Below are 13,078 nucleotides of genomic sequence, written 5' to 3' on the forward strand. Positions count from 1 at the left end.
CACTTGACCCATAGCCCTCCAAACTCTTTCTATTCATGTTCCTATCCACATGCCTTTTAAATGCTTTAATTGTACCAGCCTCCACCACTTCGTCTGGCAGCTCATTCCATACACATACTACACATTGCGTGATAAGCCAAATGGTCTGATTCAACGCAGTAAAATTCTCTGTTTCTTGGAAACAACTAATTGCTCAAAAATTTCTTCCCTGAAACGTCAGTGACATCTTCTTTAATGTGCTTGCTTTGAAATGTAGACAATATGTGATTTACTCATGACATTTGCAACTTAAGACTAATGCTGGTCTTTGCTCAGTCACTGAATCTGAAGCATGTGTGGCCTATTCCCACAACAGAGACTTCAGCACAAAAAACTATTTTTGCAATTTAAACCAGCAACAAAGTAATGCTACACAACAGAGGAGGTCTGTTCCCTCAGGACAGTGGGGCTTTCGCTTGGAAATATATTGATATCCAGCCTCTTTTCCGCCTGGGAGTGATGGAAAGTCTTGGTGTGGGTGAGGTGGGGTGGGGAGAGAAGAGAACTGGAGAGGGGGAAGAGAACGAGTACGAGAACGAACAAGGGAGAGAACGACAGTGTGCGCGCGTGTCTGCCTTGAGGTGGGAAGGGTGGGATGTTGCCAGACAGGTTTACTTCAAAACAAAATAATTACACTTTATTTTGACGTACAGGGGACGTTATTTTACATGCTGCAGCGCTCTTTAGACAGGCAGCAGCTTCCTGCCACCAAAGAAACTCGACAAAACTATTACTGTACTGTACTTACATCCAATCCCGAGCGTCCCTTTTCACCTTTCTCGCCAGGTTCACCCTAAAATGAATTCCATGATATTGGTTAAAATCTGTCAACACTGAATTAATTCAGTGCAACCATAATTAAATACAATGTGTTTTATTATGTAATTTCTGACAATCAAATTATGTGCCAGCTTTTAACCCTCTTAGGCCCAAAATGCTAGCCTCCTTTGATTTGTAAGTGGTGCAGAAATATAAACCAGAGCGGCAAAATTATTTTGTCAGTAAATACAAGTAAGGCGCCAAATCAATTTCTTCGGCAAATTTGGTCTTTGGGAACATCTTTACTGGGTTTTCCCGTAGCAATGTTCAGATCCGTTCCTACAACAACTTTAACATAACGAAACATTCCTGGGTGTATTGCCGAGGATATGGAGCAAAAATCCGGGCAACCAAATGTGATTGAGAAGCCGTGGTCTCCAGAAAGGTGGTGTACAGTGACTAAAGGTTCACTTACTTTTGGTAAGTTGTGTTTGGAGAGGTGGAGAATACAAACTGCGACTTTGTTCTGGAGGCATTTACAGAGGCAGGATAGAGAAAGGCCTTAATAATAGAGAAGGACAGAAATTTTGAAAAGAGGAGGCAGTGCTGGCCAGGAATAATGGCGATGAAATGTCTTGCTGTAGTTTAGGAAATTGAGAAAATGTTGATTCATCTTTTGTTTTCACTTCTGATTATCAGCGACATAATTAAAGTTTCGTGTTAAAGTTTCTCATAAAAATTCTGCTCATCCCATTTGACATTGTGGTCTATCCCTGCTTTTCTCTATAATTGAACTAAATTCATTGAAAGTGGACCGATATGAAATATATAAATTAAGCATATCTACTGATAACTAATTAAATTGGATTGTATTTAATCATTATGTCACACTGATTTATTCTTCCTGATAATATAGACAGTATTTTAACTTTTTATTGTAAACATTCGAAGGATAATTAATTGTTATTGCTTTAAGGAGAAACTTTTGTACTCTCCTGCCCCCACGTGGTCTTAAGGCGTAGTCCCACTTTAGAGATCTGCTAGCCAATCAGATATCAAGCAGCTCTGTAATCCTTACAATGCCAGGTGGGAGTAATATCCATGATATGACAGTTCGCAGTAACTCAGAGCCCAGGGACATCTGAGTTTTGGTGTTTGAGGTCTGGGAGAGGGTTAAAGGGGGAGATGAACGGGGGTGGATGAGCTGGGAGTAGCCACAAAAAGTTGGATTCCCTCTTGCCTGACCTCACAATGGACAGTTAAAGCTACTGGGCATCAGGCTGACGTGGGTCCTCCTTCCCCTCCCTCCCCTCACACACACTACGCCACAGTTAAAAGAGTAGCAGGGGCAGGACAAGGTCCCTCGTGGCCATTGTGCCTAAAGTGACCCCAAGGGTGGGTGGGTCATGTGATGCCTCTTTTGCTTGTTGTAAAGTTGCTGATAGATCGTCAGCAGGTGGCTAATGGGAAGACCAGCTCCTGGATTTTAGAGCACCCCTACACTGAAACCCACTGATGGAGGATCAATCCAGCTCTATCCCAGATCTGTTCACAGAACACACTAAATTTATAATTTACCTTTAATCCCATTGACCCTTGTAATCCCGGAGCACCTGCAATGCCTTTTTCTCCCTGGATAAAAGAACGTGCAAGTACCAATCACAAACTATTCAGCAAACAAACATACCATCAAACTGACCCCTTTCGTAGTTTCTCAACAGCAGAAAGATGTTTGTATTGAATGTTCGTATCAAGGCTGAAAATATTTTTCAAGTGCTCAGAGATTTCTCAAAGACTACTTTGATTTCTGAGGGCTGATTTATAGTTTTCATGTTCATTTTTCAGTCTCATTAACTATTTTTGTGATGGAGTCATTTAGTAACAATATCTCCTACATTTGTATTGATATGGGGGGTTGCACGCACAAGAAAGCAGAATTGATCAAATTTGTGAATAGCCTGATAACCTTAGTCTATGAAACTTAGAACCACAGCACAAACTGCATTTTTTGTTCAGAAACCACAGTATTAAAACTGCAACAAAAAAGGTAGCAACAAGTGCTTTTGGAAAACAAAACTGACATAGGTAGGAAGAGGGGTGGAGAGGTTGTTCAGGAGCTCAGGGAGTTAGGCTGGAAGCTAGGACGGACAGAGTCGTCATCTCTGGGTTGTTGCCGGTGCCACGTGACAGTGAGGCAAGGAATAGGGAGAGAGTGCAGTTGAACACGTGGCTGCAAGGATGGTGTAGGAGGGAGGGCTTCAGGTATTTGGACAATTGGACTGCATTCTGGGGAAGGTGGGACCTGTACAAGCAGGACGGGTTGCACCCGAACCAGAAGGGCACCAATATCCTGGGAGGTAGGTTTGCTAACACTCTTCGGGGGGGGGGGGGGTTTAAACTAATTTGGCAGGGGGATGGGATCCGGACTTGTAGTCCAGCAAGTAGGTTAGCTGTTTTTCAGGATGTCCAAGAATGTAGCGGGGCTGTGGAGAAGGTAGCACTGACAGGGAATACTTGCGGACACAGAGATTGGCTCAAGTGTGTATACTTCAATGCAAGGAGTACCAGAAATAAGGTAGGTGAACTTAAGGTGTGGATTGGTACTTGGGATTACAATGTTGTGGCCATCACGGAAATGTGGATAGAAGAGGGACAGGAATGTTTCAATATGAATGGTTTCAAAATAACATTCTATTCTCAATTGTGCAATGAACGGTTGAAGCCTTTCAGGAGGATGCCTCCTTTACCCCAAAACTCAACTTTATTACTAGTGTTGACATGATTCTATTCTGATGAACTTAAGAGGAGAAAGAAAATATTAAAACAGTGATGTTAACAATGATATAAGGTAGTCCAAAGTATGGTGTGCATGAAGCACTCTTGAGATAGTGCAGATTCCCAAACACACTATCAAACACAGAGTAAACTGGTGGAAACGTTTCACTTTTGCAGCTTACATAACATTTTGTGTGATCAGCCACAATCACCAACAATATGCACTCGAAGATGCTAGCAGTTATCGCATTAACTATTGTAGCTTCAATGCACCATTTTGTTAAGCTAGGTGTATTGTGTTGGACAACATGTAATTATGAATCAGAATTCCTACAGCATGAAAGTAGGTCATTTTTCTCATTGAGTTCACACCAACTCTCCTAAGAGCATCCGATCCAGATCTAATCCCTTCCTGATCCCTCTAACTCTGCACTTCCCAAGGCTAAACCACCTAGCCTGCACATTCCTGGATACTATGGGCAATTTAGCACGGCCAATTGAGACAGAGAGGAAAAACAGGAAAAGTATTGGGGGGCAATCCAAAACTAGAAGTCATAAATATAGGATAGTCACAAATAAATACAGTATAAAATTCATTGAAACTTAAAGCAAGTGTGTCACAAAGACATTGTGAATAACAGAAGAAAACTGCAGCAGACTATAGTGGCACACTGAAGCACTGCAACTCGACTGCTGACTCTTTGGAAACCCAGAGCAGTAACAAACAATAACTGCATACTGAAGTGAGAGAAGTGAAGGGCTTGGAGTTGCAACATGACACCGGTGTGATGATAAGACATGAGGTTTTGAAGGACTAGCAATATCACAGGGAGACTGGAAAAAGAGTGATAGAAGGCTTATGGTCGTCAACGTTCTCAGGTATATGCTTGCATGGTTTTTGGGATATTAGTCAACCATGAACTTCTGCACCCTTCTGAGTACAACCAACCTGATGTGGAAGAGACGCACTAATATCATTGCTATCAAATTATCAACTTGTATGCATATCAGAAAATAGAATGATAAATCACAATACAAATGTCAGACAACTGAAAATAAGTCAGTTTGAGACATATGGACTAGATTACTGATCAATTCATGGTCAATAGGCAGAAAGTTTAGCCCATGGCTATCCTAACAGAACTAATAAAAATCAGGTTTATATCTGTATTTCCTAAAATTCAAATATATATTAGACTTGTAACAATATTGCTATAGCTTCCACTTCACATTGATAGAAAAATAATGTTTAATGCTGGAGTTAGGTATATATCTGATTCCAAGACATAGCAATGAAAGATCCTCTCAGAGAAACCATCTCATACCACTTGGGCTCATCAGTGTGTTGTCAAGCCACATTTTAGTAGTTCTTGGTGGAATCTAGGCCAGTGTCTTATACACTTGGATGGAATTTTTCTCAGATTAGAGAGCAGAGATGAAAAATTCTTATGCAAATGAAAACATAAATTGTTGGAGAAAGTCAGCAAGTCTGACAGCTTCTGCGAAGAAACAACAGTTAATGTTTCAAGTCCTAATACCCTTCTTCGAAACCAGGTCTCAACTAAAGAGATATGGGACTGCACAAAACTAAACGGGCTTATAAAACACAGCACAAGTCATGCTGAATGGGAAACTTGCAAGGATCATCAAGATCAATAAGAAGAAATTTTATAGTTATATAAAGGGAAAACGGGTGGTCTGGGGCAGTATTGACCCAGAAAAAGAGTGAAACATGGGAATATTGTTAATGACTATAGGAAAGTGGTGGACGTTGAACAATTACTTTCCCTCAGTTTTTACAGTAGAAAAGGAGGATAGCTTGCCCACAGTCCCAAGGAAATTAAGTAGTGGATTAGGGACAGGCACTGAAAAAAAATTAAAGACAGACATTGGTAATGAGGAAATTAATGGAATCAGAGTGACAAATCCCCAGGGCCCGATGGTTTCTATCAAAGGAAGTAGGGGAGCACATCAATGATGCTGTAACTATAATTTTTCAGAGTTCCCCAAATACAGGAGTCATCCCTTCAATTTAAGATGGGTGAAAGAGGAAAGCAGAGGAATTATAGACCAGTTGGCCTATCGTCTGAGTTGGGAAAATTGTTGGAGTCTATAATCAAAGATGAGGTAACTGAAAATCTTGAACATTTTCTGTTAATCAGGGACAACCAGCATGGATTCATTACAGGTAAGTTATGCCTGAGAAATCACATTGCTTTTGTTTTGAAGAGGTGACTAAGTTAGTCAATAGGAGAATGTCTATAGACGTTTATGTGGACTCGCAGAAAGCATTTGATGAAATCCCACATAAGAGACTGTTAACAGTGTAGAGACCCATGGAACGGAGGACAGATTATTGAAAAGGTGGGGGAATTGGTCGAGTGACAGGTAACCGAAAGCAAGAATAATGGGTAGGTACTTAATTTGGCTGGATTGACCAGTGGTGTCCCAGAAGGAGCTGTGTTAGGCCCTCAATTATTTACATAATTTATTAATGACTTGGATAATAGCATAGAAGATCCAAATTTGCTAATGACATAAAGTTAGGCTGCATTATAGACAGTGTAGCATAAAATTACAAAGGGATATTGATAAAGTAAGTGAATGGACAAAACTGTGGCAGATAGATTTCAATGTAAGCAATCCATTTTAGACTGAAAAAAGGATTGCTCATGATACTTTCTAGATGGTATGAAGTTAAATACAGTGAATGTCAAATGAGATTTGGGAGTTCGGGAACATCAATGTTTAAAATGTCACAAAAAGGTGCAAAAAATAATCAAGAAAATTAATGGAATGTTGGTGTTTATATCTAGAGGACTGGAGTACAAGGATGAAGTCGTTATGGCTGCAGTCATACACAATCCCTGATGAAGAACTTATGCTCAAAACATCAATTCTCCTGCACCTCGGATGCTGCCTGGCCGGCTGTGCTTTTCCAACACCACACTCTTGACACAGATCTCCAGCATCTGCACTTTCTCCCATACAAAATTCTGGTTTGACACACTCTGAGTAGTGAAAGCAGATCTGGGCACTGCACATTAGGAAGGAAACAGCAGTGGATGCTGGAATTTACATCTGAGATAATAACACTTTTGATTAAGCAAAATAGACCAAAATAGTCTGGTTGACTCTTAACTGCCCTCTGAAATAGCTTGACCACCCCTGAAATACTGCTTTGTGTGCTAATGACTGGATCTATCCTAATCCTGCACAGCAGGAGCAAGTTTTAGTAGGGTCCTTACAGGTTTCAAAACTCAGGAGGGCTTCAGTGAAGAGTCGGACAGAGATATGAGCAGCCTGTTGAACTACAGAGGTTGTACCATGTAAAAGTAGCTGAAAAAGAAAAAAATGTAATAGCGTAAAGGTACACACGTGTGTAACACAATATTAGATGGTTAAATTCATGCTTTGCTTACAACAAATAAATGTTATCAATCTGCACCAATTTCCTGCCTGTGGCATTCTCACCTGCTGACTGGCAAGTGACCTTTCCACTTGTGAACGGTAAGACCAGACATATTGTCAAGCATTGGGTGGCTGTGAAAGTGATGTTTGGATGATTACAGGATTACACTGTGTTCAGGGATATGGGCTTCCATGTGGCTGCCAGATGGATGCACTGGCACAGCTTAAATCTTAACTAAATTGTGCAATTGACATGCTATTGACTTCAGTACTGTTAACTTCCCACTTACTGTTGTAATTGAAGGTTCCCCATTATTTCTCAATTTTCTCCCCTATCTGTTCTTTAATTCAAACCTTTGTAGACATGTTTTAGAAAACCATGAAGTTCCCCTAATAATAAGTGCCACTCTACTGCTGACCACACAGTGGCAGCATATAGAATCAATTTCTGTTGCTGATAAAAAAAATGCTGGGTAGAAACTACAGCCAGCAGCAAAATAAAAGCAGATTTGTGTTTGCTTACTTAAAGTAACAGTGGATACCATTAACATAATCACCAAAAACATCCTCCAATTTCAATGATGTCAGTCTAGGTTACATGAAATTCTACCCTTCACATTTGGGCGCATGTTTGCTCCTGAAACAATCAGGGAAGACACATGGCTATAATTTCTTTAAATTATTTGAACCTTTAGGATATATCCTCAATTTGAAGGGGCTCAAGTGAATAATTCTATCAACAAAAAATGTTTGCACATTTTGACAATTTTGACTCAGTTGTCAATAATCAAATTATCCTTTCAGATGGTGATTTAAAATATTAACCATATGTAGAAGATCACTTATGCTGATATACTGAAATAATGTTTTAGAAATTCTGATTAGAAGGGAACAGAACAATAAATAAATTAACAGGTTAAATGATTTAAAAGTTTTAATTTTTGCAACTCAAAATGTGAAAATGAAACGTTATTATGAGTTTCATAACAAATTGACTGGTGAAACTGGTGAATTTTGGAAGTGTAAAACAGAAAACCACAATAAGAAAGCACTGAGGGTGGTAAGGGCACAGAGTGCAGGGGAATTTAACATCCACCACCAAGAGGAGCTCAGCAGAAAGCAGCATTACTGACTAAACTGGTGAAGTTCTAAAGGAAGTTGAGCGAAACAGACTCTGTAGCAGATGTTGAGGGAACCAACAAGAGGAAAAAGCACATTTGACCCCAGACTCACCACATATGCCTGCTGCAGATGTGAGGGTTCATGACAAAAGTGCAGAGTGCATGTGAGGAGCAGCAGCAGGCATACCTGAAAATGAGGTGTCAACTCAATGAGGTTACACAACAGGATTGATTACTTGAATGTCAGACAGCATAATCAACAAGTAGTAGATAGAGCTAATTGATCCCACAACCAACAGATCAGATCTAAGCTCTGCAGTTCTTTTACATCCAGTTTGAATGGTGGTGAACAATTAAACGGCTCACAGGAGGAGGCGGCTCCACAAATATCCCCATGATTGCAGAAACCAGCACAGCAGTACTAAAGATAAACTGAAGCATTCGCAACAATTTTCAGCAGAAGTGCAGATTGGATGATCCATCTTGGCCTCCTCCGATGGTTCCCACATCACAGATGCCAGGTTTCAGCTAATTCAATTAATTCCATGTGATATCAAGAAACAGTTGGAGGCATTGGATACGGCAAAGGCTATGGGCCCTGACAACATTTTGGCAATTGTACTGAAGACTTGTGCTCCAGAACTTGCTGCCCCTCTAGCCAAGCTCTTCCAGTACAGTTACAACACTAGCAAACATCTGTCAGTGTAGAAGATTGTCCAGGTATATACTGTACTCAAGGAGGACATAGCCAAACCAACCAACCAAAGCTCCATCAGTCGACTACTGATTATCAGTAAAGTGATGGAAGGTGTCATTAACAGTGCTATCAAACAGCACCTGCTCAGCAATAACCCGCTCAGTAATGCCCAGTTTGAGTTCTAGGAGAAAGTGAGGACTGCAGATGCTGGAGATCAGAGTTGAGAGTGTGGTGCTGGAAAAGCACTGAGTCAAGCAGCATCCAAGGAGCAGGAGAATCAATGTTTCAGGCAGGAACTCTTCATGAGGAATCCCGTTGAAGGGCTTATGTCCAAAACGTTGATTCTCCTGCTCCTTGGATGCTGCCTGACCTGCTGTGCTTTTCCAGCACCAAACTCTTGCCTCTGTTTGGGTTTTGCCAGGGCCAGTCAGCTCCTGGCTTAATTACAGTCTTGGTTCATACATGGACAAAAGAGTTGAATTCAAAAGGCGAGACAGACAACCCTTGACATCAAGGCCACATTTGATCAAGTGTGGCATCAAGGAGACCTAGCAAAACTGCAGGAATTGGGGGCAAACTCTCCACTGCTTGGACTCATACTTGATACAAAATGAAGATGGTCGTGGTTGTTGGAGGTCAGCCATTTCAGCTCCAGGACATCTTTGCAGGAGTTCCTCAGGGTAGTGTCCTAGACCCAACCATTTTTAGCTACTTCATTAATGAACTTCCCTCCATCATAAAGTCAGAAGTGGGGACGTTCGCCAATGATTACACAATGTTCAGCATCATTCACGATTCCTCAGTTACTGAAGCAGTCCATGATCAAATGCAACAAGATCGGGACAATATCCAGGTTTGGGCTGAAAAATGGAAAGTCACATTTATGCTACACAATGACCATTTCCAATAAGAGATAATCTAACCAGTGTCCCTTGACATACAATGGTGTTACCATCACTAAATCCCACAATCAAAGTCCTAGGAATCACCATTGACCAGAAACTGACCTGGAGTAGGTATGTCAATACAGTAGCTACAAGAGCAGGTCTAAAGTTAGGAATACTCAGCAAGTAACTTACCTACTATCTCCACAAGACCTGTTTATCATCTACAAGGCATATGTCAGGAGTGTGACGGAATACTCACGACTTGCCTAGATGTGTGCAGTCCAAAACAATTAAGAAGCTTGACATCATCCAGGCTGCTTGACTGGCACCACATCCACAAGCATTCAGTCACTCCATCACCAGCAGTGTGAACTATCTACCAGATGCACTACAGAAATTCAAAGATCCTTAGACAGCACCTTCCAAACCCATGGCCAATTTCATCTAGAAGGACAAGAGCAGCAGATCCATGGGAACACCACTACCTTCAAGTTTCCATCCGAGCCACTCATCATCGTGTCTTGGAAATAAGTGTTCCATCAGTGTCATTGGACCAAAATCCTGGAATTCTAATGGTATTGTGGGTCTACATATGGCACTTGGACTGCACGTTACTCCCATCTTCTCAAGGGCAATTAGGGACATACATTAAACATTGAGTCAGCCAGTGCCACCCACCCCCTCCAAGTGAATTAAAATATTTGGTTGCTGGCAATTTTAATGGTGACACAACCATGAAATATGTTAAAGTAGTTTTATGTATAATTAACACATATATGGAAATTTAGACAAATTTTGCCGACGTATAGATGTAGACATACAGCCAGCATATATTTACCAGGCACTAGCTGGCACACCAAATCTCCAATAGAGAGACAGGAAGCAGCTGCACATTTTTGGGCAATAGTGATTCATCTTCTACACAGGAAAAATTATTAATCCATGTCAACCTGAAACTTGAGTTGGAATCTTTAATAGCATGTGTAAAAGAGCAATCGCCTGTTTAACTTTGCCCTTGAAGTTCAGTTTGTTCTGAACACTCAAGAACTCTTCCATTTCCCAACAATAAAAAGGTTGATTTCAGAGACATTCTTAACTGATGGTGGAGCAGGAGGAGCAGAAGTCCACTTCCCATCCCTGTGTTTAAAAGCTAAGGTTTACGCTCCCCACATAATCACCTGCACTTCTAGCTGGCTTCTGTTTTCATTCTTAACCAGGCCTGATTCCCCTCATCATCCTCCTCTAATCCCCTTCCCCAGCTTCTGAACCTACAGAACAAGCCTCCATTTCTTGATGATGGCCTATTGTTAAAGCCATGGATCTGTTTGTGGTCCAGTCTGGCCTAAGTGGAGTCTCAGACCAAGAAAGCAGGATATAGCCCTTACCCCAGTTAAGAAGCCTCTTGTACAGAGACAATAGATTAGGATGGAGAAGCTGCAATACAAAAAGGGTTGATGCAGATACTTAGACTGATGGTGCAGATCTACATAATGTGCTGTAGCAAAGCACTTACCCACTGCACATTATGCCATTCCATATTTGTATAGGGAATTGAGGTTTTAGCACAATCCACCATATTGAACACTTTGCTCCTGCAAACTGAGCTGTATTGAATTAATTCGAATTGTCTATGGAAAGGGTGATGAACCAGTCTGCTCTAAATAGACATGACAACAGTTCCCAGTTTAATACATAATCAGAATGTTCACTGACTGATGTTATCAATAATCTCGTGGAGTTAGACATAGGAGAGTTGCTTTAACTAACTGCCTCGACTTTATTACTAATTGGCTGCAGGTCTTCTTGCAAGAAATAAATCCTTGATAGCTTCTCCGCAGAAACTTGCCTCCTTCTCGGAGAACAAAGGGCCTGTTGTTTAGGTCTTTTAATGTGTTAGGAGGAGGAAAATCTTTCAAGGAACACTTCCTCCTGTTTGATCTCTGCTTGCTACTGTTTCACCTCATGGAGGAGAAAGTGAGGACTGCAGATGCTGGAGATCAGAGTCAAAATGTGTGGCACTGGAAAAGCACAGCAGGTCAGGCAGCATCCAAGGAGCAGGAGAATCGACATTTCAAGCAATAAGCTCTTCATCAGGAATGTTCTTCATGTTAAGTTTATGCTCAAAAGGTCAACTCTCTTGCTCCTCAGAAGCTACCTGACTGGCTGTGCTTTTCCAGAGCCGCACTTCTTGACACTGTTTCACCTCGTGTCTCAGTGAAATTACAAGAAGCATTTCCATGAAGATAAAACTGCCTTCGGAATTCCCCAATGAATATTCCATAGCTACTGCCAGCAATTAAAAAAGTAGTTGGAACTGCATGTCATGAGCACTTAATGTAAGCAAGGTGCCTTCCAAAAATTTTTTGCATTCTATCTCAAAGGCAGATGATGATTCCTTCAAATAACATTGGCAATTTCTGCCTCCTAACTGGCATCACCCATTGTTTGTGGACAAAATCAAGAACTAAACATCAAAAGAGAGAAAACGAGCACTGGGAGTTCTGACCACAGCATCTGATTCAGACTTGTGTTTATAGTTTTTCATCTATTTCCAACAGATGCTGTCACTGCTTAAACCAATGCTGGCCCATTATAATAAAATGAGCAGACAAATTCTGTTTCTTATTCAGTTTTGGTTCCATCACTGCTCTGTTCTTATGTGTAAAGACCATAGTTGTGCTGATCAGTAACACAAGTTTCCTCCAGAGATTTATAACATGCAGGTACACAATTTTCCACAACTCATCTGGCCCTTCAGCTTCCCTGGTCTTCTTTACCATCACAGACCTAGTCTTCCCATCGTCACGGTCCACGATAACATAAGGCCGAGACAAATAGATTTTTGATAAGCCATGAAATTGGGGGTTATGGAGAAAATGCAGGAAAGTGGATGTGAGAAATGTAAGATCAGCCATGATCCTATTGAATGGCTGAGCAGGCTTGAGGGGCTGAATGGCCTACTCCTGTTCCTATTTCTCATTAGGTAAAAACAAACTGCAGATGCTGGAAACCAGAGTCTAGATTAGAGTGGTGCTGGAAAAGCAGCATCCGAGGATCAAGAAAATTGACGTTTCGGGCAAAAGCCCTTCATCAGGAATAGAGGCAGGGAATCTGCAGGGTGGAGAGATAAATGAGAGGGGGATGGGGTGGGCCGAGGCGGAAGATGAGGCGTTCTTCCTCCAGGCGTCGGGTGGTGAGGGAACGGCGGTGGCGGAGGCGCAGGCCCTGCATGTCCCTGGCAAAGTGGGAGGGGGAGTTGAAATGTTGGGCTACAGGGCGGTGGGGTTGATTGGTGCGGGTGTCCCAGAGATGTTCCCTAAAGCGCTCAGCTCGGAGTTTCCAGTCTCCCCAATTTAGAGGAGACCACATCGGGAGCAATGGATACAATA

At 41.5% G+C, this 13,078-nt stretch overlaps 1 protein-coding gene across 3 annotated transcripts in view; it reads right to left on the reverse strand.

The window, feature by feature from the left end:
- LOC122556638 (collagen alpha-1(XXIII) chain-like) overlaps nt 1-13,078 on the reverse strand; it is a 229,667-nt gene that overhangs the window by 65,360 nt on the left and 151,229 nt on the right. For 2 of the 3 annotated variants that reach the window (XM_043703583.1, XM_043703582.1), the window contains 2 exons: nt 2,377-2,430; nt 788-832 (listed from right to left, as the gene is read on the reverse strand). In XM_043703583.1, the coding sequence (XP_043559518.1) occupies nt 788-832; nt 2,377-2,430 (99 nt within the window). The remainder of the gene's footprint in view (nt 1-787; nt 833-2,376; nt 2,431-13,078) is intronic. The other variant, XM_043703584.1, reaches the window with a different exon arrangement.

Source organism: Chiloscyllium plagiosum, chromosome 14 (genome assembly GCF_004010195.1).
Source record: "Chiloscyllium plagiosum isolate BGI_BamShark_2017 chromosome 14, ASM401019v2, whole genome shotgun sequence".
In the NCBI taxonomy this organism is placed as follows: domain Eukaryota; kingdom Metazoa; phylum Chordata; class Chondrichthyes; order Orectolobiformes; family Hemiscylliidae; genus Chiloscyllium; species Chiloscyllium plagiosum.